This window comes from Amblyomma maculatum, chromosome 8 (genome assembly GCF_055883805.1).
Source record: "Amblyomma maculatum isolate TAMU_Amacu chromosome 8, ASM5588380v1, whole genome shotgun sequence".
Classification (NCBI taxonomy): Eukaryota; Metazoa; Arthropoda; class Arachnida; order Ixodida; family Ixodidae; genus Amblyomma; species Amblyomma maculatum.
Genome location: NC_139351.1, coordinates 89172168 through 89194977, shown reverse-complemented (window position 1 = coordinate 89194977; position 22810 = coordinate 89172168). Strand labels below are relative to the sequence as shown.

The window sequence follows — 22810 nt, the reverse complement described above, 5'->3', positions numbered from 1 at the left end:
CCGAAGCGATTCCGACACTTAGGATGCGGCAGCTCGCTTTCGTTTCGTTCATGTTTGCGCCTTCCATTTCGACGCGCTCGTCAGTAACGCCATTTGGCGTACTTCTTTTAGCGGTGCCAGCAGGTCTTTGTTGTACCGTAGCGGGCTTTGCATTGCCAGCCAAATTCCCGTGCATCGAGCGGAGAGGTGTGGGAGAGGCAAATGTGACTTGAGAAGTACTGCCTGAGGCCGGCCAAGCGTGCTGTGCTTGTTGCTGTTGCAACTTGGGCGCCGGCTTTTTCAAGATGCCGGGTATCGGGCTCGGACCTCCTCTTGCCGCCGCGCCGCGAGAGCCCCGACCCCTGGCCGACGAAGCACGGATGACTTGGGGTGATGGCGCAGGAGCCTGGTACGGCGATTGCTGGCTCTGAGCGCGGGGCATGGGCGATGGCCTGCCTCCATATGGAAGAGTGGCTTGTCTCATGGCCGACTGCCTGCCTCTACCTTCCCTAGCGTTCACACGCTGCATTATCGTGTTTAGCGGTGATTAAAATTAAAGTATTATCGTTTCAGTCGCGCTTACTCCGAACACGGTCGCGGTGATGAACCCTCGACACGATATGCTGATGAAACTAATAATCGTCGTCTGCTTTAAAGTACGCGTGATCATTCTGCGAGAATGAAATCTTTGGTATCCATTAAAACAATTAATTATTATCTTTTATGCTTGTTTCTTGAAGCTGAATATCTTTTCAGTCGAGTCTGTAAAATGCTTTTATGTTCCCGCTTTTAGGGTCACGCAACGGCTTTCCCTCCGCGAGGTGGCGTAGCAGTGGCTCGCGGCAGCGATCGTCGGACGTGTGTTTACTGTTATTTTTCGCTGCCCGAAGACGCAGCATCGGCCGGTGACTGCTAACGTAGTTAGTGCAGCGATCGACAACGGCGTTCAGCTATGTGGCCTGCGGTGCCGCCGAGCCCAGCTGCGGCGAACCGACACAAAAGGCGACGCGCCGTCTGGGCGATTCGATGAGTGACAAACAAAGGCGGCGACTACTACCTGAGGGCTTCCGAGGAGCGAGACTGTGAGCCTTTCGCCCCACCACCGCTACTACTACTACACCGATCAGCGTTTATCAGCAGTGCCGAGCGACTAAGCGAGGCAGGCGCCGTCAAAATTCACTCTTGTCCCCGTAACTGAGGGATGCGTCTTCGGACCCATCCGATGAAGGAGAGGGGAGTGCCAAATTAGCCGGGGAACTGCCACTTCTGCCTCACCGAGTCCGCGACGACGAACGGTAGTAACGTCGTCGGGCATGTCACGTCTCGACGTTAGGCCTACTGCCACCAGCCGCGCTGACGACTTCGACGGCCGCGGTGCATTGATGGTCCCCGGATTACCATGGTTTTTCCGAGAGCTAGTGTTGGTCGTCTACTGCTGACGTTCTAAGACGTCGTGCCCCGATCATCGGCCAGCCATGGGAAATTGCCTCAAGTCGATGTCGTCCGATGACATCTCGCTCCTGAGGGATAATCAAGGAACTAGGGACTCGTCAGCTGATCAGCTTGGACCCCCTCCACCGTACCAGGTGAGCGCTTTCGCTCGAACATCGCCCCTGTTATTTTGCTCGTTTTTACGACACAACATATTCGGCGATTGTGTCGTCCTCGTGTCATAGTTTCAAGCCCGCCGTTTCTTCAAGCCTTCGTGTTCTGGCTACTGCCAGAGCGCGATTGTGTTCACCCCGTCGGACCATTTGCGTCTCGCCTGGAAACTGGTTGTCGAGTCATCATCCCGCCGTCACGGGCTCTTGCTCGCTTTGTTCGAGCACGCTTTGTTTCCTCTTTCTCCTTATGCATTTGCGTTTTCAGTGCGGCTGCCTCGCGCCGTGGAACATTTTTTTAGTGTTTGCTGCAGCACAGCGCACCAGCTGCACCATAAAGTCACTGCGAAAAAGCGAGGTGTGCTGAAAAAGATAGCGTTATCTCGCGTCACATATATCCATCATACTACTGAGACAACCCGCGCTGTTTTGTGTTGTGGCAGTGGTATTCAGGCAGTGCGACAACGTAGTACGGGTCGCCAGAAACAATGCAGTCTGGAAGCTGGTTGGGATAAGGTTGACCTGGCAGGAGTACGGGGTGTAACGTCAGTGCTACACTGCAAGGCGAGTTGGGCGAAGTTTCGATTTTGTTGGAAGCAGCTTCTATTTGTTGGATGATGGGCAGGAATTCCGTGAACGGAGATGTTCCTTTCCGTATCGGACTCGTGTTTTTTTTTTTTTTTTTGCTTTTGTTTTTGTCTTCCTTTGGTTTCTTTTTATGAACGGCGTTCTTTGACGTCACGGCGCACGCAAAAGGCACAAGGGCGCTGCAGCCTCCAGGGCATGTCTCCGGAAAGCTATTGTGTAGCGGCGTTGGTTCTCTTGTTGCCTAGCTGTCGATTTTCTCTTATTTGTTCCTTTCTTCCTACTCCGGATGTAATTGGCGGTAATTCTGGAGGTTCGTTGGATTTTTTTTTTTTCGCCTTGTTTTATGCATGACTAGTCGTTGCTGCCTACGTGCTCTGTCTCCCGTCGTCGTTGCGTGAGACAAATTGACGAGGAAGCATGGGGAGCGTGGAAATCAGCTGCTCTCAAAACAGCTGCCGCGCGGTCTGCCGCAGACGGCGGTGAGTCATGAAAGGTGCACGTTGTTGCTGGGCGGATGAAGAAAGTACGGCACGCAAGTCGGAGGAGCTAGTAGAGAGAGACCATGTACCTAACGCTTGCAATTATACACAGTTGATGGCGCCTGGTCCTGCCTTCGTTTGCAGAGAAGGAGCGAAGATCGCAGGAAAACTACGAGTTCTTCCTCGACTTTCTCGCGTGTTACTCAGAGGGAGAAAGCGTCGACTGGTTTTAATTACGTCATTTTCTCTTTCTCTTGCTTTTCGTCTTTGCCGCTTGCGGCGTCGGGTGGGTTTCTTCCGTGAACGTGTGGTGTTTCACGCTGCTCGGTTTCATTTCGGCGACTGAATTGGTTAGCACGGCAAAAGGGGCAAAAGGCAAGACGTTACAGCGCCGTGCGGATTTCCTGTTTCCTTCCTTTCTGTGCGGTTCTTTCTCGTTAACGCTTTCAGCAAATTTGCTGGAACAGTCTCATTGTCGTTCGCTTAGTCCTTTAGTGCTTTTCGTTTCGCGGTGTTTGTTTTAGAGCTGGCATGTATATATATAGCTGCTTGTGTGCCTGGTTTCCTTCATTCTGTGTCCGATGTGCGTAGCTGTAATGAACAGCGCGAAAAAACCACAAGCAGTGAAAAAAAAAAAAAAAACTCCCTTTTTGCGCTGCCAATTTCTCCAGTTTCTCGTCCCTTTGGTAACCAATATTAAATCACTTCGGTCTATTAATTTTTTTTTAAGTGCACTGCATACATTTTTAAAATTACTCGTGTCGTCCAGTCGAATTCGGAAGAAGCGAAAGCCTTATCTTCCATCTCCTGATGTGCATGCTCTTGGCCAATGGTTAGGAAGAAAGGCAGCTTTGCAGCTCGGGACCAAAGAGCGCACAGTTCGGTTTTTCCAAGAGGCCGAAGCCGCCCTAGAAGTGCTGCGCACGGGTTTTCCATACAAGTGCATTGACCTTTAGCCGGCGTACGGGCGCTGCAGGTTGCCCACGAAAAAAAAAAAAAAAGGGACGAGCAGCCATCGTACGCATCCTTCGCAAAAACAAAAGAAAAGCGGAACGAAAGGTGCGCAACGCACAATGAGTTTGGTCGCATATCGCTCGGCATACTCTTCGCCAGGCTGGCGTCACGGGTATTGGCTTTTTATTTTTGATCACGTTCGCGTGAAATTTCCGGTACGTCGATTACCACTGAAAAGGCTGCCGTAAGAAACATCGTACTGGACCGTCTTGAACAAAACAAAAAGTGGCATGCAGGATTACAGTAGCGATTACTTGTGGCGCCTGACATGCACTAAAGTTGCAAAGCTGCTGCAAAAAACGCACAGTAAATGAAAATGCTACCAAACTGGGAATAAAATGAGCACAAAAGGAGGAGATACAGTTGCAAATCTCAACAAAGTTCTCACACTACCACCTGGGGATCTTTAACGTGCGCTTGTCATCGCACAGCACACGGACGCCTCTTCGTATCGAAACGCAACTGCCGGCGGTCTGGATCGAACTCGGGTGCGATGTCAGCGCACGTTAAAGATCCCCAGGTGGTTAAAATTACTCCTTAGCCCTCCACTACGGCTCCTCTTTCTTTACACTTTCACTCCCACCTTCCTCCCTACCCTTACGGCGCGGTTCAGGTGTCCACATAAACAAGTGTGACAGATTACGCGCCTTTTCCTGCTTGTGAACCAGTTATTATTATTAATGCGAAGGCATTACTTCGCTTCGTGTCCGCAGCAGTTGTAATTGAGAAGTGGTAGAGGTTAATGAGTGGTGTCAATCGATAGAGGGGGACGTAATGTTGTGTCCGAAAAAATAATTAGGCCAGTAAGGTTATTAGGTAAATGATTAGAATAACTGGTTCACAGGAAAAGAAAGGCGCAGTATCTGCCACACTTGTTCTGTGGACACTTGAACCGCGCCGTAAGGGAAGGGGGGAAGGTAGGAGTGAAAGAGAGAAAGGGGTGCCGGTAGTCGATAAGACGTCAAGGATGTGGCGTCACGCAACCGGAAGTAGAGCCGAAAAATTGCATAGGAAGGCAATTTGAAAGTACCAACGACTTAAATTGGCAAACAAGTGGATTAAGTAACTAGAAGCAACCAACAGCAGCATCTATGCTTTCGCATTACTCCAATGCAGATTCTGCAGTGCTCTTTAATTTTTTATTATTATTATTATTATTACAAAAGAGAGCAATCTACAATTTGCAATACAGCGAGACCACGGGACCATCCTTTTCAAATCACAATTTGCTTACCATTATGGCTGCTTACACCAAAGAACTAGTGAAAGAAAACACACAGCACGAAGGAGGAGCACAACTAGGAATAGGCGGACCATCCACAACACGAGAATTTCCATGCACTCAATAAAGTTTTCAATCAATCAATCAATCTTCCTTCGTGCTACGGTGGTTTAATGAGTTAGTCCTGGGGAACTCCCCTTCATCTGCGCGCACTGCGTTGCCGCGGGTTGAAAAGAAGCCTTCGCATATTAAGGAATTTCCTCGCGGGCGGCACGAGAGGTAGTAGTAATGATGATACCAGAACTGTCACGTGATTTCGTATCGAAAATGTGACGCAACCGTTCCTTGTGTAGCGTTCAGTGTGGTGTCATACCGTTTCGTTTACCACTTAGCATCCACCTGCTGATCAAGTGGGAGCTAGATTTTTGCGACGGCGATTCTGACCGACTACATGTACGTACCTCAAGTTTTTTGAATAAATAAAAAAAAAAAAAAACTCAACGCACCACGTGACCTCTTTCATTTTCATTTCGCCGAAGAAGGCAGACTTGTCACAGTTGCCAGTTTCTCAGTGCCAAACCGCCAAGCAAAACCGTTCCAAACAATACTTTTGCACGTCTTAATCGGTTTAATTATTTAGTGCTTCCAAGAAGAAGAGAGAATAAAAAAGGCTTGCACTGATAGATAATTTTTCGGGGTTCTGTGGCCTCTACTGCCGCCTTCTCGCGTTCGTTTCGTATTCGCAGTCTATTGTGTTCCTGGTGCATCCCGAATGCTCACGTCGACCGGTTTTCCATGACGTGGGGAATCTCCGTAGGCCAGCTTGACATTGCAAGGTGTTGCAAATGAAAGAGCATTCACCGCGGCCTAATCGGATTAACCGCAGCCTCATGGAAATCTGTAGACTCCATTCTGCTGAGCCTCCTTTGAGTGGCATGACGCTCATGGGTTGTTGTCGACATTCTAACCCTGAACCCAGTTTCTAGGGGTTTTTTATAAGGGCACTTCTGTCAGTTCTTTGTCCAGAACGCACCGTTGCGGTGTTGTTGCGTTTCCCGTCACGTGTTCTTGTAGTCACGTGCTCCGTGGCTTGTCTTGGTGTGCACGTTTCCTCTCGGTTGAGTCTTTGTGACGGCACAAGCTGGAGGTAAAATGCTCTCGGGCTCTCTCTCGTGACTTCGCTTTGTCTTTCCGTCGCGTGATCGCGTGATGATGGGGTGGAGGGCGAAGCCCGGAAGCGACGCGTGCCGTCGGCTGCAGGAAGAAAGAAAGAGGTGTGCGCATGTGAGCAATGTGAGCGCTTGTCATTCGCCGTAGTTTCAAAATGCGCTTCGCTTCTCTCGTTCGGCATCTCCTGCTGCCGCCGGGCGCGACGTCATCTTGCCCTTGAAGGACGGTTGGTGTCTTTTTCCCCTTCCCCTGCCGCGCCTATGTATCTGATCTTCTCAGCGATGCGTGACTTAAAAAATAATAATAAAAGAGAAAGAAATGGCGGCTGTTTCTAGGTATGCTGCTTTCGAAGTTGCCGGCAGCTGTACTGTGCTGCCATGGCTGCCGGCAATTCTGTTGGTTTCGCGATGGGCATCAGCCGTAACGCCGCTTTTTTTTTTTTTTTTTTCTTGGCAATAAATGGGATATACACTAATGCACTTCGTCCGTGAGTCTGTCCGCACTTCAGATCGTTCCCGCATCAAAGAACTTGCACTGTTGGGCTTTTTTTCGTGCAAGACCCGTCTTCTTACGCATTCCCAAGAGGTCTTCATCAACATGGTTTAGTATGCTGACTCGGCATACAACATACTGTACTGCATTGCTACACACTCCCTCCGGCACCGATTATCGTACAGCGCTGCTCACGATCGAATAGTGACACGCAGCTGACGTTATCTATACGTATGGCGGCCACAGCGCCCTGATCAAAGTGGTGTTGGAGTGTCGACTAATGCCCTTCTGGTTTAGTCCATATGTCACGGAAAGATGAGCAAAACACTGATGTTCAGACTGGGAGATATCTGACTAACGTTATTTCCCCATCTCTCCCCACAGCCTTCCTCTAAATAAAGGACTTTGTCTATCACCGTGTTCGCAGCTCGACGCAAATTTGGTTCTTAGCCAGATTCGGTTGACTTTCGTTCAGTAGTAAAAATATTAATTGGTGCATAAACTTGTGTGACCGAAAATAAAATTTTACTTCTCCGTCACGACTCGATGTATGGGCTCTATGAACGTTGACTGCAAGCCGAGAGGCTGTGTGGTACAGCGTCTTAGAACCGCGTGAAATTCGCCGGCCACTGAGAAGAAAAAGGACAGTATTTGCCGCGGTCGCGGCGATACCTGGAGCCCAATTACATAACTATCTGGTCGCAAAACTAGTCGCGAGCCCATCTATTAGCCCCGCTCCTGTTCATGTCTGTCGGTCAGGGCCAACCAGTCGGTGTGGGGCCAATGGATTGGTTTTGTAACTGGGTTTGCTGTTAGATCGTTACGCGATTCGGCACCTACATTTCATTTTTCTGGGCCTTTTCTGGATAATGCGACTCCGCTTCTGACGGAAGTACACCTTCTTATGTAATTGGAGAATGGTAATCAGTGGATATAAATAGGCAGTCTGCAATTTGTCAGTGCTCGTCCAAACAAATAGTGCTTATCCGTCGTGAGAGGAGTAACGTCGTTCGAAACACGGGAGAATTTCTTTTTATTTTCTTTTTTTCCGTGCGAAGCTGCTTTATACAGTTGTAGAAAAAAAAAAAGTTCTTTTTTGCAATGCGACTTCGGAAAAAAAAAAATTGCCGTGGTTTAGCTTTTGGTTAAACACGGAGTTACGCGAGAGCTATCTGCATGGCTACGCTTAGGTTCCGCTTGAAAGTAAAGACATGGCTTTGGAACATAGTAGCTTACTCTATGGTTTAGATTTATTTATGCCATAGGGGGCACTTTTGACCTCTAAAGTGCGATAAGGTGAAAGCCTCTATCGCGCGGTGGTCCGAAGCCCTCAAAGTACGGCACCTCTTTCTCTCGTTTACACTTCCACCTTCGCGATGACGCAATAGCGTAAGATACCAGCCAACATATAAAGCCCCGCTTTAACCAAGCCGCATGAACGTGCCTACGTGGCCTTGGAATAACGTGAATGCAAGGGTTTTGGCAGGCTGATTGCGATATCACCCTCCCATACGAAAGGAGACACCCGAGTTGGCAGCTCCTGTCAAACGTGATGTCAGGAAGCCCTACGTCCAGTTAGTGCTCGGCCATGTCAGCTGCCAGCTACCGCCTCCCACAACTACAGCTACTACTACTACTCCTTCTCAATGGCTCATGGTCAGTGCAACCACGGCCAAGGTGCGACCACGACGAAAGATGCGATCACGGCGAAGAGTCGAAGTGGATATGGCAGCTCTCGCTACAAAATTCTAGAGGAGCCCCTTAAGAGCGATAAAGGCGAACGCATTTAGGGCTGATTCTACTGTAGTGTTTATTAGACCGAACCCTTCCGATCACACAGTGTAGGGCACTTGCTACTTCCGTGCCGAATTCGAGGTGAGCAGCTCCACTCGGCGGCGATGGCGCGCGCTCGTCGCGGCGCTTGATTCATAGCTGGTGCCCTCCTGAAGACGGGGGTGAAGGCGTCGTCACTGCCCTTACTTTGCTGGAGACGGCAGGAACGCTTGATAAGAACTAAAATATGTTTCTCACGTGCCCGGCGGGGCGTAGTTGGTTAACGCGCTCGGCTGTTGATCGGAGGGGTAGGAGTACGAGACCCGAACCCATGACCTTTACGGGACCCCGCGACCACCACAGGGCTCGAACCCATAACCTTCACTGGACTCGAACTCATGACCTTCACGTTACTGGAACGCGCTATATTTATGGAAAAGAACCCATCACCTTTACGAGAATCGAACCCACTTAACGCCGCCACTATCCGCGCAATCTCGCGGACAGATCTCGCTCACGGGAGATTTTCACCCTTAGTCAAGTAAGGCTTTCGCCTTAAGAGGTGTATTGATGCTTGGTAACGCAAAAGAGTTAGCGGCGGCGGTGATCGAAGGGAAAAGGAGGACGAGAAAATTTTATTTGCAAGCCTTCTATTCTAACCTTGTGAAGCGAAAGCTTTATTAGGTTAGTTTTAAAGCCAAATTTAAGAGGTACAGTGGTGGAGTCGATGTCACATCATGGAGCTTCACGCGTGAGAGGGTGAAAGCGGATAGTTGGGGAAGAGTGAAAGCCTGGCGGAACAGCAAGAGCGGAGCTTTCGCCGGTTGCTATGCCAACGAAAGGTGAAGCAGTCGCTCGCTCTTCTAGCCGGCGTTGGATCGGTGTTGACTAATAACTCGATCGATGACGCTGATGTAGTGAATGTTTTGCTTGCGTGTTGTGTGTGACGTCATGGATGACGTTGCCTCAGAACGCCGACCAGATGTCGGCGACCTACGTTCGGAAGCGCACCCGTGACCACCATATTCAAGAGTGTACGCAAGGGAGACAGCTGTCGCACAAGGACGGACACCTGATTGTAGGGGATGCGTCCTGATAGCTTTTCAGACCACTTGTGCGTGACAGCGTTCCTGAAAGGCACATGCTTCGAAAGCGAGACAAAAAGCCCGTAAAACAACTTTCAACATTTCTTAAAACTCACTGTGTCGTCGGTATTCTGACCTCCTTTTTTTTTTCTTTTTTTTTTTGCGTGTGTGTGAGAATTGTTAACCGTTATGTACTGGAGGTGTATGAGGTTAAAAGGTGTAATGGTCTTTTCGCATCTTACTGCTTTTGTTTCAACTCACGGATCATACGGAGTTCGTACAAACTTTACAAACAGGCTGCATGGAGTCCGTATGTGTAACGCCATAACCATCGTGGAGAAATCTCGCGGAAACCGTGTGGAGAGCGCACGGACACCCAGCGGGAAACGCGCGGATTTTGCGTACACATTTTTTTTTTTGTTTGCTTTACTGGGTCGCTTTGCACGCGTGCGCGCCTCTCCTCCCCCGAGCGCTCCTGAACTCCTTTGGTTTAAAACGAGGCGCTCCAACATCTATCGCGCATGCGCGGCTCGTTTGTTTTCAGCCATTTTCTGGGTGGGAGGCGAATTTTCTCGTATTTCCCAGGGGGCGTCACGTCTTGTGCGAACTGGCCCCTGTGTGATCGTGCGTCATTTTATGCCGGGGTAAGAACTTCAACAACACCGACAACACTCCGGCCACCTGGGGTAGAAAGGTTGCAGCTGCGTTATATTCGCTCTTCCGGGATCTTCCAAGCAATCCCCGGCCGGGCTCCTTGTTTACGCACCGTCCAGCGCGCTGAGGTTAATGGGCTCCTGGAGGACTGAGGAGGAGCACTACGACAGAGCGAACTTAGATAACAGATGAGACTTGCTTTGATAGAGGTACAAACACCTTGGATCTGTTGTCTTCGCTCCTCACAGGCGAGAAAGTAGGCTTGACGTCCTTTGTATTGTTGCGAGTGGAAAGAACGATCTTCGGTAAATTATTCTAATGCTCGGTGCTGCCTGGATGTTCACTTAGCCGTTCTCAATAGGGTCAGCACAAATCTTACCGGGCCCCACCGCGGTGGCTCAGTGATAAGGACGCTCGACTGCTGACTCAAGGACGCGGGCTCGATCCCCACTTGTGTGGCATCTTTTCGATAACCAAGCGCCCTCAATATCAGTGCACATTAAAAAACCCCAGGGGGTCGACATTTCCGGAACCCTCCACTGCGGCGCCCTTCAGCGTGAGTCTGTTTGGGACGTCAGGCCTGTAAACACAATCTCATTGAATTGGAGCTTCGGATGCATGCATGCCCTCAAAACACACGGTTGAATCTCAGTGTGTGCGCGCGCAAGTATTGTGCAGGATTGATTTCGGTTTCACCTTTTTTTTTTTTCTCCATAACTTTTAGAACGCACTAATTCCCAAAGTCATTCACTTGCGCGTTTGACCTTGAGCCAGGGACGCCGGAACCGAGGGTGTAGACCCCCACCCCCCCAAATACTCTCATGTGGAGGCTCGGCCGACTCTCCTTCCGCCTCACTTACTGCCTTGTTTACTTGTCTTTGCTGTAACTAGCTAACTTCAGACCACCTTGTTTCCATAAAATTGGCTTCTACCACAACGCCGTAGTAGACAGTTTTAAGTTGATGACACCGACAGAACACGAAAACAGCCAAGGATTAGAGGTGCTCAGCGTCGTTTTGTTTTTCATGCATCAGCAATTTCAGCAATAGAAACAAGCTGGCGTGGGTACCACGCTGAGCGCAACTTGCTCGCTGATATCGTTCCGCGCAAAAATGCGAGAGAAAGACTTAAATTGAACGAGTACTTTTCATGCACGTTTAAGTCGGCCACCTATTCCACCTTGTAATGTCGCGAAATAAGGCTACTTATTACAATTAGCTAAGAAAACGCCGTGGTTTAGCTCCGGTTAAACCTAGTGTCGCGAAAGCTTGTATGTTGTTCAGCTGAAGAACGCTTCTCTTCCTCTTTTTAAGTGGCCGAGTAATGGCGTCATCCGTAGCTACTGCGCATGCGCGACGCGCAAAGCGAGCCGGTGGCGGCGGCGCAGCCTTGGCGTCACGCTGACTCGGCGGTGGCAGCTGCGGAGGTTCAAATAGTGCAACTTGATGTCACGCGCGGCTACACATGTTGCTCGGCGCAGCGGGGCTGCGGAGTCGGCGGCGGCGCAACTATGACGTCATGCTCAGCGCATGCGCAGTAAAGGCTCCGGCTCCGCACGGGCACCTTGACTTCACATGGCGTAGTGAAGCTTCAAAAAGAAAAATTTCTCAGCCCCCGCACTGAAAATATACCCAAGAGCCGCCGTAGTGGAGGGCTCCTGAAATTTGGATTACCTGGAGTTCTTTAGCGTGCGCTCACCACTTGACTAGGAGGAGGGGGGGGGGGGGGGGGGGGGGGGGTTAGCGACTGCTTCAAAAGTAGCGTGCCAGGCTTACTACCATTACTACCAGGCAAACATCTCGTATGCCTCTCTCTGGCCACAGTAGCTAAACGACGCAGGATCGCTTAAGCACCATTAAACCCAACACAAATGACGCAGGACTCGAGTATTCAGTTACGGCATAATACGACGTATTTACTCCGATGAAACGTATGCAAAAAAGCCCGATCTCGAGTGGCGTTTCACGCATGCGCACTTCGAAGCACGCCCCCCCCCCCCCCCCCCCCCCCTTTTTTTTTTTCTTTTTTAAATCGCGTGCAGTCTTAGACGCGATGTGCGTATGCGTTGTGCGAACTATCCACTATCTTTGAGCATGGACAAATGGAGCGGCATTTGCGTGCGTGGCATTCATTGTCCTCGCGCCGCGTGGTACCACCATTGTTTTGCTTTCGTCGGCAATAGACGCGAATGCGCACGATCAAGTGCATTTGAGCGGAGCGTCCGTTAGGAGTGTGAAGGGGGTGAGGGTCGTCCTCCTTCACGGAAAGTCGCGGCTTCGTCGAAATGTTTGCGTGCGAACACCCTCGCTGGAGCCTCGCGGGTGGAATTGCCCGCAGTATCGGCAGCGGCACGTTTTCCTTCCCCCCATGAGTAGCGGTGTCAGCGAAACAACTATCCCGGCGGTGCGCGGTCACTGGGCGAAAGCCAGAAATATGCATTTTTATCTCTTGTTCCAAGGGTAGGTACCAAGGTCGCACGCGCGTGTGGCGCGATAGCATCTCCCTGCCGGTCGAGATAAGGCGCTGGCTATTGACCACGGACGGAGCAGGCGTCAACGCGCGAGACGTCTATCGAAGATCGGCCGAGGCCAATGTATGCATCGGCTGTGGGCCCCGACGACGCGCCCTTTGTTGAGCGGCATTTATATGGCGTGGAATAAAACAGCCCCCTCATATCGGGAGGAGTTGGAGAGAGGGGTCCAGCGGAGGGGCTCGTCCTTTTACTGTTGCTGCGCGGGGTTTTCTGACATCGATGTGTTATGTGCGCCGTTGAGAATACCCCCGGCCAGGCTCTGGGCGGTCTGGTGCGAGGTTTGACTTTTCACCACGCCTTCTTCAGCCTGTCAGATTAATTTACTTTAAATAATTAATTTATGTGGTGGGCAACCTAGCAGTGAGCAATATTCGAGAGCAAGTCACGTGTGGAGCACACGAGCAAAAGGCACTGAACTTCTGTACTTTGTGTAATTGAAATTTTATAAGTGGATAAGACCAACAGAGTTGCCCATAATCACAAGAAATACCCTATGAGTTTTAATCTTCTTAATCCTCTTCCCCAGTGCGTGGGGCAAATAGGACTTGCACAGCATCCTTTTGTGCCGTGTGGTCTAGCTGTGGATGTATGTGTCAGTGTCACAGATGCTAGGAGCCAGGAATGAGTGTCTTGTATGCCAAGAGTGATGTTCCTGCTCTGTGATAATAGTGCCAGTCAAGATAAGGGAGCTCTGGTTGACCAAGAGAGACATATTGCAGTTTGCAAAGCACTTCTAGCTGTATGGACGCAGGCACACAATGACAACAAAGATTGCAAGTTTTCTTAACCTCCTGTACCATGATGATTTGTTTTGATGTGAACTGGGGTAACATGTTTAGTTTGCTAGCTTTGTTTACTGTTGACATTGTCCGCAAAACAAACAATGAAAATAGTAGAACTACAGGATTTGTATATAATAAATTTGCAGGACGAGTAAAAATAAAGTATACAACCTTTGACACAAGGGCATAGTTGTTTGTATTGGTTTTAAAAAGCTGCAAATATGGCAAATACTGTTTTCCCATGGCCGCTGCCATTGTTTCAGTGGCTTTTTTGAAGACGTCAAGATGTCAGTAAGGCTTCCTAACAGTTGAAAACTGTTTTACAGGTTTTCCTGAAAAGAAAAAACAAACATGTTGCATAAGTGTTGATATTTTCCAGCTGGCATAAGCGTAATATTATGAGCACCTTATTGGTGGTGTAGGCAATATACATTTCCAACAAATTCCAATCCAGAGTTAAATTACTAGTTTTTTGGTATTTATGAAATAGGTGCGTCATGGGGCAGTTCTCAAAAGAAAATGTGTCGACAATCATACACGCATGAAACCGTGTGATTTTGGATGCTATCACATTAGACATCTAATTCCCATTTACCTTGTTCGCGTCCATGCTGGCTGGGATTACTTTCTTCATCTCCATTCACACTTGTTACTGATGTTGCCTTGGCTAAATTTGCTCACTTGAGCTTATGTTTCCTCACAATAAATTATGACAACTTAGTGGTTGCAATTATTTGCAGTCAACCATTTGCAGGCTTTTTGTGTTGTTCATCCATGGCCGTCACATTTTGGTTATTTGCCTTGTTTCGTGAAATTTAGGCGCTAGTTTGCAGGATTTTAAGCCAGCTGTGAATGCTTGGTGCAATGACCCCAGCCATACGGTATGTGCCACCTTTCCTCGGTTTCACAGGAGACTGTGTCCATGCCAGTGTACTACCCATCGCCAAACGTGAGCCGTCCAGCCTGCCAGCTGACCGAGGAGGAGCAGGTGGTGATTGCCCAGCGCATGGGTCTCATCCAGCACCTTCCCACGGGCCTCTATGATGGCAGCAAGAAGAACAGAGAGTGAGTGGTGACATCTATCTGCACCCCTGCCTGTCTTCTCTCTCCAGCACTCCATAGAGAAAAAAGGGGCCACTCAGAATTGATAGCGTTAATGATTGATGTCTGTTGCCATAGTTAGACGAGATAACGAAGGAGATCATTGTCAATTGACGACAGTGGTGTTGGTGTAGCAACAGGTGCTTGAGAGCTTAGAGAGCCTTCTTGGAAAAATCTCTTCCTCAGGTACATACACACACAAGAGATATTACTGTAACCATGCACTATAAGCTTAAAGTATTATATAGTGTATTTTCACAGATCTATGCATCTATTTCCCAGGGGGAAAAAAATTTTTTTGGAGAAAATGTTTGTGTGCAAATCTATGCACCCCATTTTCGAAAACCCTTCTTTGCAAGGAAGGGTGTGTGTCTAAGGCCGCCAAGTGCGCTTGGCTTTCGTGGACCAATCTGTGGACACCTGAACCGCACTGTAAGGGAAGGGAGGAAGGTGGGAGTGAGAGCAGAAAGAGAGAAAGGGGTACAGTAGTAGAGGGCTCGGGAGTAATTTCGACCACCTGGGGATCCTTATCACGCACTGGCATCGCACAGCACACGGACACCACTTCGTCTCTCCTTCATGCCACATAAAGTGTTATTTCTGGTCCCCGTCTAGGGGAGATATCACCGTGAAAAGAAGGAAAGGTGGGGGGGGGGGGGGGGGGGGGGGTGCTCATTTTAGAATTTTTAGAATCTAAGCATCCTCCCCTTTCTCCAAGCAGCTTTGGGAATCGCAATCAGAGAAAAAAGGGGGGTGATTTGGGTCAAGTAAATACAGTAGTTTTGAGGTACATGCTATAGTCTATAATTGCAGATCATACAAGCGAGATGAACAGTGTGTAATATCATGAGTAGCAGGACTCAAGTAGCAGAGCGAAGCACTTCAGAGACAAAAGGTGCATGTGACAGAAAGAACAAAGGAAACATACTCAGTATGTCATAATACGCTTCACCACTAATGAATGCATGTTGCATTTATTAGTGCTCACAGTGCATTGTATTCACAGTGCAAAAGTAAAAAGTATGCAGCATGCACCTTGTTTACATCCGAGACACTCATACAATATGTAGGAAGGCATAGCAGGAGACTGTGTCGCTGAAGTGAGGCGAAGTGCTAGTAGGAATAGGAAGTCGCGTTGTAGACAGCAGGTCCAACATTGCTTATTTGGAGCAATTTTTTTCTTAATTCATTTGCATCCATCTTGCAAACTGTTTATCTGAGGCAGAGCAGTTGCATAAAGGACTATAGATTCCTAATTGTGTTGCATATTTGTTTTTCTTTCATACGATGTGTCGAACATTAGAATAATATATGCATTACCTCTTGGTATTTGCCTGTGACCACTAAATAATTTAGAATTGAATGTCTTCCTTGATGCTGTATCGGTCTGCTTCATCAACTGAGCAGTAACTGTGACGTGTAGATGTGTTGTTGGTGTTTCATTTGAGGCACAAAAGAAGCTAGAATATATAATCACCGATACGAAGATTTCTTTGACTACAGCTCTTAAGCCAACCTTATTCTGGCTAGCTGTAATGACAATAAATGATATATTGGTAGTTATAGTATTACCATTTTTCTCATGCCTCATGCGACCTAAACAAGCACACATCACAACTATCGTTGATGAAACCGAAACAAAAATATAGCATTACCAGAAATTCAGTTATAAATTGTTTAGCTGTCGTAGGCGAACACCATAGGGATATCCGTGCATACTAATGTCAAACATCGTTTTAAGGAAAAAGACATACAAGCAAAAATTTGGTGTCTGTACTTCTTTATTGCACTTACTGGCAAGTGCAGCTCTTATAGTTGGAGGCTTGCGTCGAAATAGAACAGGTTCTATGAGTCATCATCATCTCAACCGCACCTAAAGGCAAAGTATGCACACCTTTAGTGGTGTCGTTTCCTGTTGTCGCTGTCATATCTGCTTTGGCACGTTGACCTATAGGGAGTATGCACCTACACCACAGTGATGACCATTTTGTGGTTCATCTAGCATGGCAAAAGGCTGCAATCGTATCTAATCGCCTTATCGCTTGTTCCAGCTTGCACTGCCGAAGTTTATGCCTTGCACCTGAACTTGATGCCCATGACTTCACTTGAATACCTCCTTTTATCATGACGTGGCCAGCTGCCCCTCACCACCTTGCTAGCCAGCTCTGATTGCCCACCAGTGGGAGGCAGCCAACTGCGCCGTTGGTTTGAGGGATGGCACTGTCATTCAAACCTGTATCTGACAAAAGTGGGCATGTTTAACAAACCATAGAGCGACAGTGAGGCAACGCATTTCTTCCATCCTGATATCCCCCTCCCTGTTTCTTGGGGCAGGTGCGTGATATGCATGGGCGAGTTTGCCATGGGCGACGCCGTCCGGTTCCTGCCCTGTATGCACATCTACCACACGGACTGCATTGATGACTGGCTCATGCGCTCCTTCACGTGCCCTTCGTGCATGGAGCCGGTGGACGCCGCACTGTTGACCACCTACCAGACCAACTGAGTCGTTCTCCTCGCGATACACTGCGCGTGCACGCTCGTTGGTGAGTGGTGGTGCCTCTGCGCCACTCCGGTGCCTGCAGTGTGGAAAATAAGGTTTTCGAACAGCAGGCACACTTCTCTGCAATGCAGTTGTGCCGCAGTTTTGTCTAGCTCTTCGCAATCTTGGGGACCCAAGCATGGTAGGCTCTCTCTATCTTCTGCCATTCTCGTTTAGTGATTGCTCAGGACCACGTTGGGGTTGCTTCGAGGACCCTGTCAGTCCGTCCCATCTCCCTTGCCTTCCACTTTTCAGAACTGTTTTGTAGTTAATCCCGTCCTCTCAATATCTGGCCTGGGTATTGGAATGTCAGCTGAGGGGTTTAACTGGCTTACAAATGGGGAGTATGTGAGCACGACATTTTATCTCCTTATTTAGTTTTTTTAGTTTACTGCATATTGTCAGCCTTGGCAGAAATGGGTGGTGCATAATGGAATACACTACAAAAATTTAATGATCGCCCATTCGAAGGAATAGCCGCATGAAGGTAACGTGTCCAACTTGTACCACGCATCTTGTGAGCTGTCTAAAGCTAGCAGCACACATCATTCTCGCTATTTGTGCATCTCGCGTGTCCCACCACTGAGAGTACAAGACTCTCATGCCGCACTGCCTGTGTACACCTCTTTTCTTGGCCTTTCCTTTTATCCATTGTGACACCATTTAGATCTGCAGGGAGTCCATGGTAGTCGCCTCGCATCACGATGCTACAAGGCAGTGTCAAGGCAAGAGCCATTAGTGCTGTGGGTGTTCTAAATATAAAGTACCCTTTTTCAAAGTGCCTGCCTCACAGCTTTGCTGTCACTTGCTGCTAACCCGTCTGTGTGTTTCACCTTGCTCTCTCCCATGTGCCCTGCGAATTTGATTATGCATCCTATTCTCAAGTCAGTGACAAGAGACTATACAACTTATAGGCCTTTCTTTTAATGTGATCTCTGGTGCACTGTTTAATTGGGTTGCAGTACAGTTAAAAAAGAAAAAAGTTACAAAGCATTACCCTTCACGCGTCCAGGAAACTCAACTCTCCGGCAGAGCATATTTGCCTGATTGGATGTCAAAACACAAAAAAAGCTTTTTTTTTTTTTTTAATTCGGCATACACCAGTGCAGCTCAAGCTTGCAGTCTGTCGCAAAGAAAAGTTTTCATTAATTTATTGGCAAATGCCCTTCATCCAGAAACCTCGATTGGTCGTGCCATCAAAAAGTGCACTCTTATCCGAGCACCGATTCATGCATAGTTCTCTACGTGTTCAGTGCAAAATTAAAAAAAACTGATGTGCAGAGTTTTATTTTTTTGGAGCTTCTGCAATAGCTATTCACTTGATTCGAGCCCGTTCAAAAAATGGTTAATTGGTTACTTTATCATGCCAGACTCGCGAGACGCATTTTAAAGTTTCACATTATGCTGAAAACGCTTCGAGAGGTCCACTTTCATTATTGTTGTGGCAAGCGGCGACGGCTTGCGCCGCTACAACGCCGTTCCCGCTTTGTACACCTTTGGCAGTCAACAAATTCAATATAGGAAGCCACCAAATCATGCGTACTTCACACCTGCACACACAATATAGCCTTAGCACCAACTTCCGTGTGCTAATTCGTCGAGCACTTTTCATGGTAGTAGAGAAGGTCACTACAGTATCACAACTAGGAATTAAAGAAAGAACTGCAACATTGCTTACAATATTGTACCGTATAAACCGTATTATTGGTCGAGTGGGAGCATATGTCGAACCCCTTACCTTGAAGTAAAAAAAAAAAAAAGTGGAAAAGCGCATATATTTATATCGGCAGTGTCCCTGCATCGCAGGAGCTATGATCTCACTCCAAACTTCCAAACGACCTCAGCTTCTCTTTGCTGCTTGCCATCTCGCAGAGTGTGTCACCTAGTTCTGTCAAGCGTGTTGCTTATGCAGCATTTCTTGTAAGGCTGCATGCAAACAGCTGATCTTGTCCACGGCACCGCACGCCGAACTGTCGCTGAGAGCGGCCATTTTGCCGCTCTCAGAAAAGTAATTACAGTCTGTTCAGAGTATGTACTCCTTTTCAGGTTAATATTGAGCTTCTTTTAAGCCAGAATTTCTGTTTAGAAACCTGTAAGACAAGCTGGGATGCATAAATGTAAAAGGCAGGCCCTTGAGAGAAATGAAGGAAACTTATCTTTGTCGAGAGACCAATGTAATGGAGGCTTCTCAAGATGATTATGGACTTCACTAGGTTCCTTACCTTTAAGCTGCAGTTTCCTTGGCTTGTAGAGCTAGCAGAGTACCAGTTGCAACATGTAAAAAAGATTTGTTTTGTGCACTAAATAGACCGGTAACCGTTTTTTTTTTCTTCCTACCTACTGTCTGTATAGGTCTGTGTTGATGTGGAAAACGTCCAGCCACCTCCGGACAACCTGTCCGAACTGTCTTGCAGGGGCTATCACCGTGTTTGTGCACACTGCACCCATAAACGAGAGCGAAATCGTCACTCCAGCGCGGACGGAGGAATTCCTTGCCTCTGTGATGCACAAAGGTGAAGCGAACTTCCTCGCAGTCTTCTGTTGAAGCTTCCAGCTGCAGGATCATCAGCATGGCTTCATCGAGAAGTGCGTTCAATGCTGCAAGACGTCTGGCGGGCACACTCTGAATCCCTTCTGTGGCTGGAGACGGCGGTTGCCATTAAAATTGCCCGGCCGGGCGGCATGCCGTCACCGGCATTTCTCGAGGACTTTTGAATGCTTGGTGTCGGCTTCTATTAAGCCAGTGTGGATATGTAAATATAAGGTGTCTTAGTGTTAGAGTTCCAGTTATGCTCGACGGTACATGGAAGGCTCTTGCTCTCACCTTGGACTTTTTCTGGCGCACGATGCATGGAGTGCATCTGTTTGGTGGACTTTGCACTCGTACGATCCTGCGTTGCAGAGTTGTTTCTTGGAAAAGTGATTTTGCTCTTTTTTTTTGCTGCTGTTAGTCCCTTTTTGTTTTTTTTTTGTGTTGACAACCCAAACGCCTCGTCCCGTTACATAATTATTATTATTATTACTTTTTTTTTTTTTTGCTGTTGGTTTGTTTTGCTTTACGAGCCGTTTTTTATCGAAAAGTGGCCGCAGCTTGCTGACCATGTTGAGAGCCTAGTTTTCTTCCACTGGTGAAAGGTGTGATACGTCTTCGTCAGTGAAGTGAGTTATGGGCATTGCATGGTCAGTTGAGGTCAGGGTGAAGAAAACTTGGCTCCGACATGTGTGTTTTGTACGCGTTTGTACTCTGTTACGAGTCCACCACCTGAAGCACTGGCCTTCTCCGAGGGCATAGACGAAAGTGGAAAGGATAACCAATGCGGATTACCCGCATTGTTTTTTTTCTCTAGACAAGGTCTTAAGTGTGCAGCAGTTTTGTTTTTGTCATTTATCGGTGTTGTAAGTTCAGAAAGAACGTATGAACAATGTTTCCTTTACGGCCTGTAATGGTTTGTCCAAGTTGGTGGGTTGGCAGTCAAAGGAGACGGAAAGCAGAACAAAATTTTTTTAGCATTCATGATGACGTAGAGCCCAAAGCTACATTTCGGGCGTGGAGGCAGTGGCATTTGCTGCTGGACAGTTGCTTTACCTTGCTTGTTGGACGTTAAGGTGTTGAAATGTGTGAAGACTTGGTTGCGCTCGATTAGTTTGTGTTTTTATACTTTTGAAAAGGTTCACTTTACCACCTAATTAGCCAGGGTAGAGCAAGTACTCATGAATGCCATCTCTGCCAAAAAAAAAAAAGGATTTGCAGGTAGAAATGCAGTTGGCTAAAATGGTGCGCAATTTGTTTGGAAGGTTTTGTAACGAGAGAAAAACTGTAGGGCGCAGTTTGGCGAAACCTCCTCTAGGTTTGACAGCAGCAGTAACTGTCTGTAGGAACTCTGCAATCCAAGTGTGAAGCTACCGAATGCCCAAGTCTGTAAACTGTATGCAGTCGTACAGTGCACATTGTAGAGATTGCCTGCACGCTCATTTCTTTTTTTCTTTTTTTTTTAAACTTTAGCAACCAGGGTTTTTGTCATAGGATGGCATGGTCACAGATTGATTTTAGCAGCCGCGCAGTGGACATCGGTTGTAGGTCGTGCGGCAGGTGGGGATCTTTGACATCTATATGTGTGGGTGAGAAAAGAAATCCGTCTATTGTACGAGGAAGCCTTGTCATTGCAGACGTCTAGGATTATTTATTGTAGGTAAGTCCCTGTACACATATTACACAATAAAGTGATTTCGAGCCGTAGATAAAAATGCTGAGCACTTCTTTAAATAGCATGCAGAGCTGTTGGCATCACACCGACAAGCAGTTGTGGCTGTTGAGTTCGATTCATCGCTTAAATACGGAAGCTGTCTGTCTTCAGTGCATGTTATCTTTTTATATTGGGACACCGAGGTTTGGGAGTTGCATCTGTACTTACCTGTAGTCAGACTCATTTGTTCAATCCCCCTGTATTTTTTTACATCATTGGGAGCTTTGGTTGTCATTGAAACAACTGCTTGCACTGTTTGGATGGCCTTTTGTGCTGGTCAAGAAAATATGAAAGTTTTATTGTTTGAATGCCGAGCGCTCTTATTGAGACTTATGTTCCGAGGGGATTTAAAGAAAAAAATGCCGCAGAGAGCCTTTCATCATGCAGAGTAAAGTAAAAAAAAAAATACCTTGGCCTAGTCATTAGCAGAGATGGAATATTATATTTCATGTGCGATTTTCATTCCTTTTTTGGGACGTGTACATAATAAAAGATATCCTTGACAAAGTGGCGGTTGTGTGTGCATCATATGGTCGGTATCACCCTGAAAAAGCTTTCAGCTATAGCTGAAGTAACAAAGAATTCTGTACTCAACATACTTTGCCCACGTCGCTGAATGCAACTTCAGTTTGACAACATTCCTGGAGGAAGAAGTGTATAGACCAACACCGTGTTTACAAACAAAGGGGGCGCTCGCGGCGCCGCAGCCGACTGGGGGTGAAAAAAGGAATACATGGAACCGAAAGATTTCAAAGCAGTTCTCTCTTTTCACGGGGCATATATGATGTTATTCGACACAGAGCCACCATGAACACCCTAGAACAGATCTTGAAAGTATGAAACCACATGGCGAAGTATTTTTAAAACACCACAAAAAGTATGGGGGTGCAAGTTGGGAGGGCGACCCATAGAAACACGTGTAAACACAACTTACCGGAACATTGTTCTTATTTCGCAGAGCATCAGAAGTGGTGGCCGGTCGTTAAACGTTGACCAGCGCTTTGAAGAAGTGTGTATGGTGTATGGTGTGTAAAGTGTGAAGTATGGTGCGTCATTACGGACGCAGTCTACTTTTAAAACTCCTCGAATAACCTGTGTTATGAATCCAGACACCAACAAAAAGCAAGCTGGGTGCAGCGAATCGCACAGTTTTGCTTACAGTCTGATATGCTGCCGCATAGGGTAAATAAGCTTGATAATACTGTCGTTCCAGTGATACGTCATAGAATTGCATTTGAAAAACAGTTGTCAAACGCCATACAACATAATGGACCGAACGAGGTTCGCGCATTGCAGTAGACAGCGCATCTGGCGATACCCACCGCGGCAGTCTCCAGCTCCGGAGCGTCTGCTAACGAGTGGTGCATGTTCGTCTGCAACTGTCCGCAAGTCGTCAGACTTTCATTACTTGCAAGAGAATGTAGTGTGTCATGCAACATGACGTCAAGGCGTCGTACAAGACGTTCACCAAAAAAATGAGAAGGGTTCAACACTGCTGAACCGAGCAAAATGTTGCAGGGTTTACATGTGTTTCTATGGGATCACCCTCTC

General features: G+C 47.7%; 1 protein-coding gene across 3 annotated transcripts; it reads left to right on the top strand.

Annotated features, from left to right (window-relative positions):
- Positions 1-816: 816 nt before the first annotated feature.
- LOC146181753 (RING finger protein 11-like) lies at positions 817-21766 on the top strand. Of its 3 annotated transcripts, none has more exons than XM_084576758.1 (4): positions 821-1565; positions 14283-14437; positions 16808-17019; positions 19430-19567. In XM_084576758.1, the coding sequence occupies exons 1-3, from the start codon at positions 1455-1457 to the stop codon at positions 16977-16979; spliced, it is 438 nt and encodes a 145-aa protein (XP_084432884.1). In that variant the 5' UTR covers positions 821-1454; the 3' UTR covers positions 16980-17019; positions 19430-19567. The 3 variants fall into 3 exon arrangements, with proteins under 3 accessions (XP_084432882.1, XP_084432884.1, XP_084432883.1); XM_084576757.1 differs by having other exon boundaries at positions 823-1565; positions 19368-19505; XM_084576756.1 differs by lacking the exon at positions 16808-17019 and having other exon boundaries at positions 817-1565; positions 19368-21766.
- Positions 21767-22810: the final 1044 nt, after the last annotated feature.

What these genes read in the sequence shown, in the direction of transcription:
- LOC146181753 (XM_084576756.1), top strand. Translation starts at nt 1,455, where the DNA reads ATGGGAAATTGCCTCAAGTCGATGTCGTCCGATGACATCTCGCTCCTG. An exon ending in GACCCCCTCCACCGTACCAG is followed by an intron (nt 1,566 to 14,282) that starts GTGAGCGCTTTC and finishes TCGGTTTCACAG; the next exon opens with GAGACTGTGTCCATGCCAGT. An exon ending in GGCAGCAAGAAGAACAGAGA is followed by an intron (nt 14,438 to 19,367) that starts GTGAGTGGTGAC and finishes CTGTCTGTATAG; the next exon opens with GTCTGTGTTGATGTGGAAAA.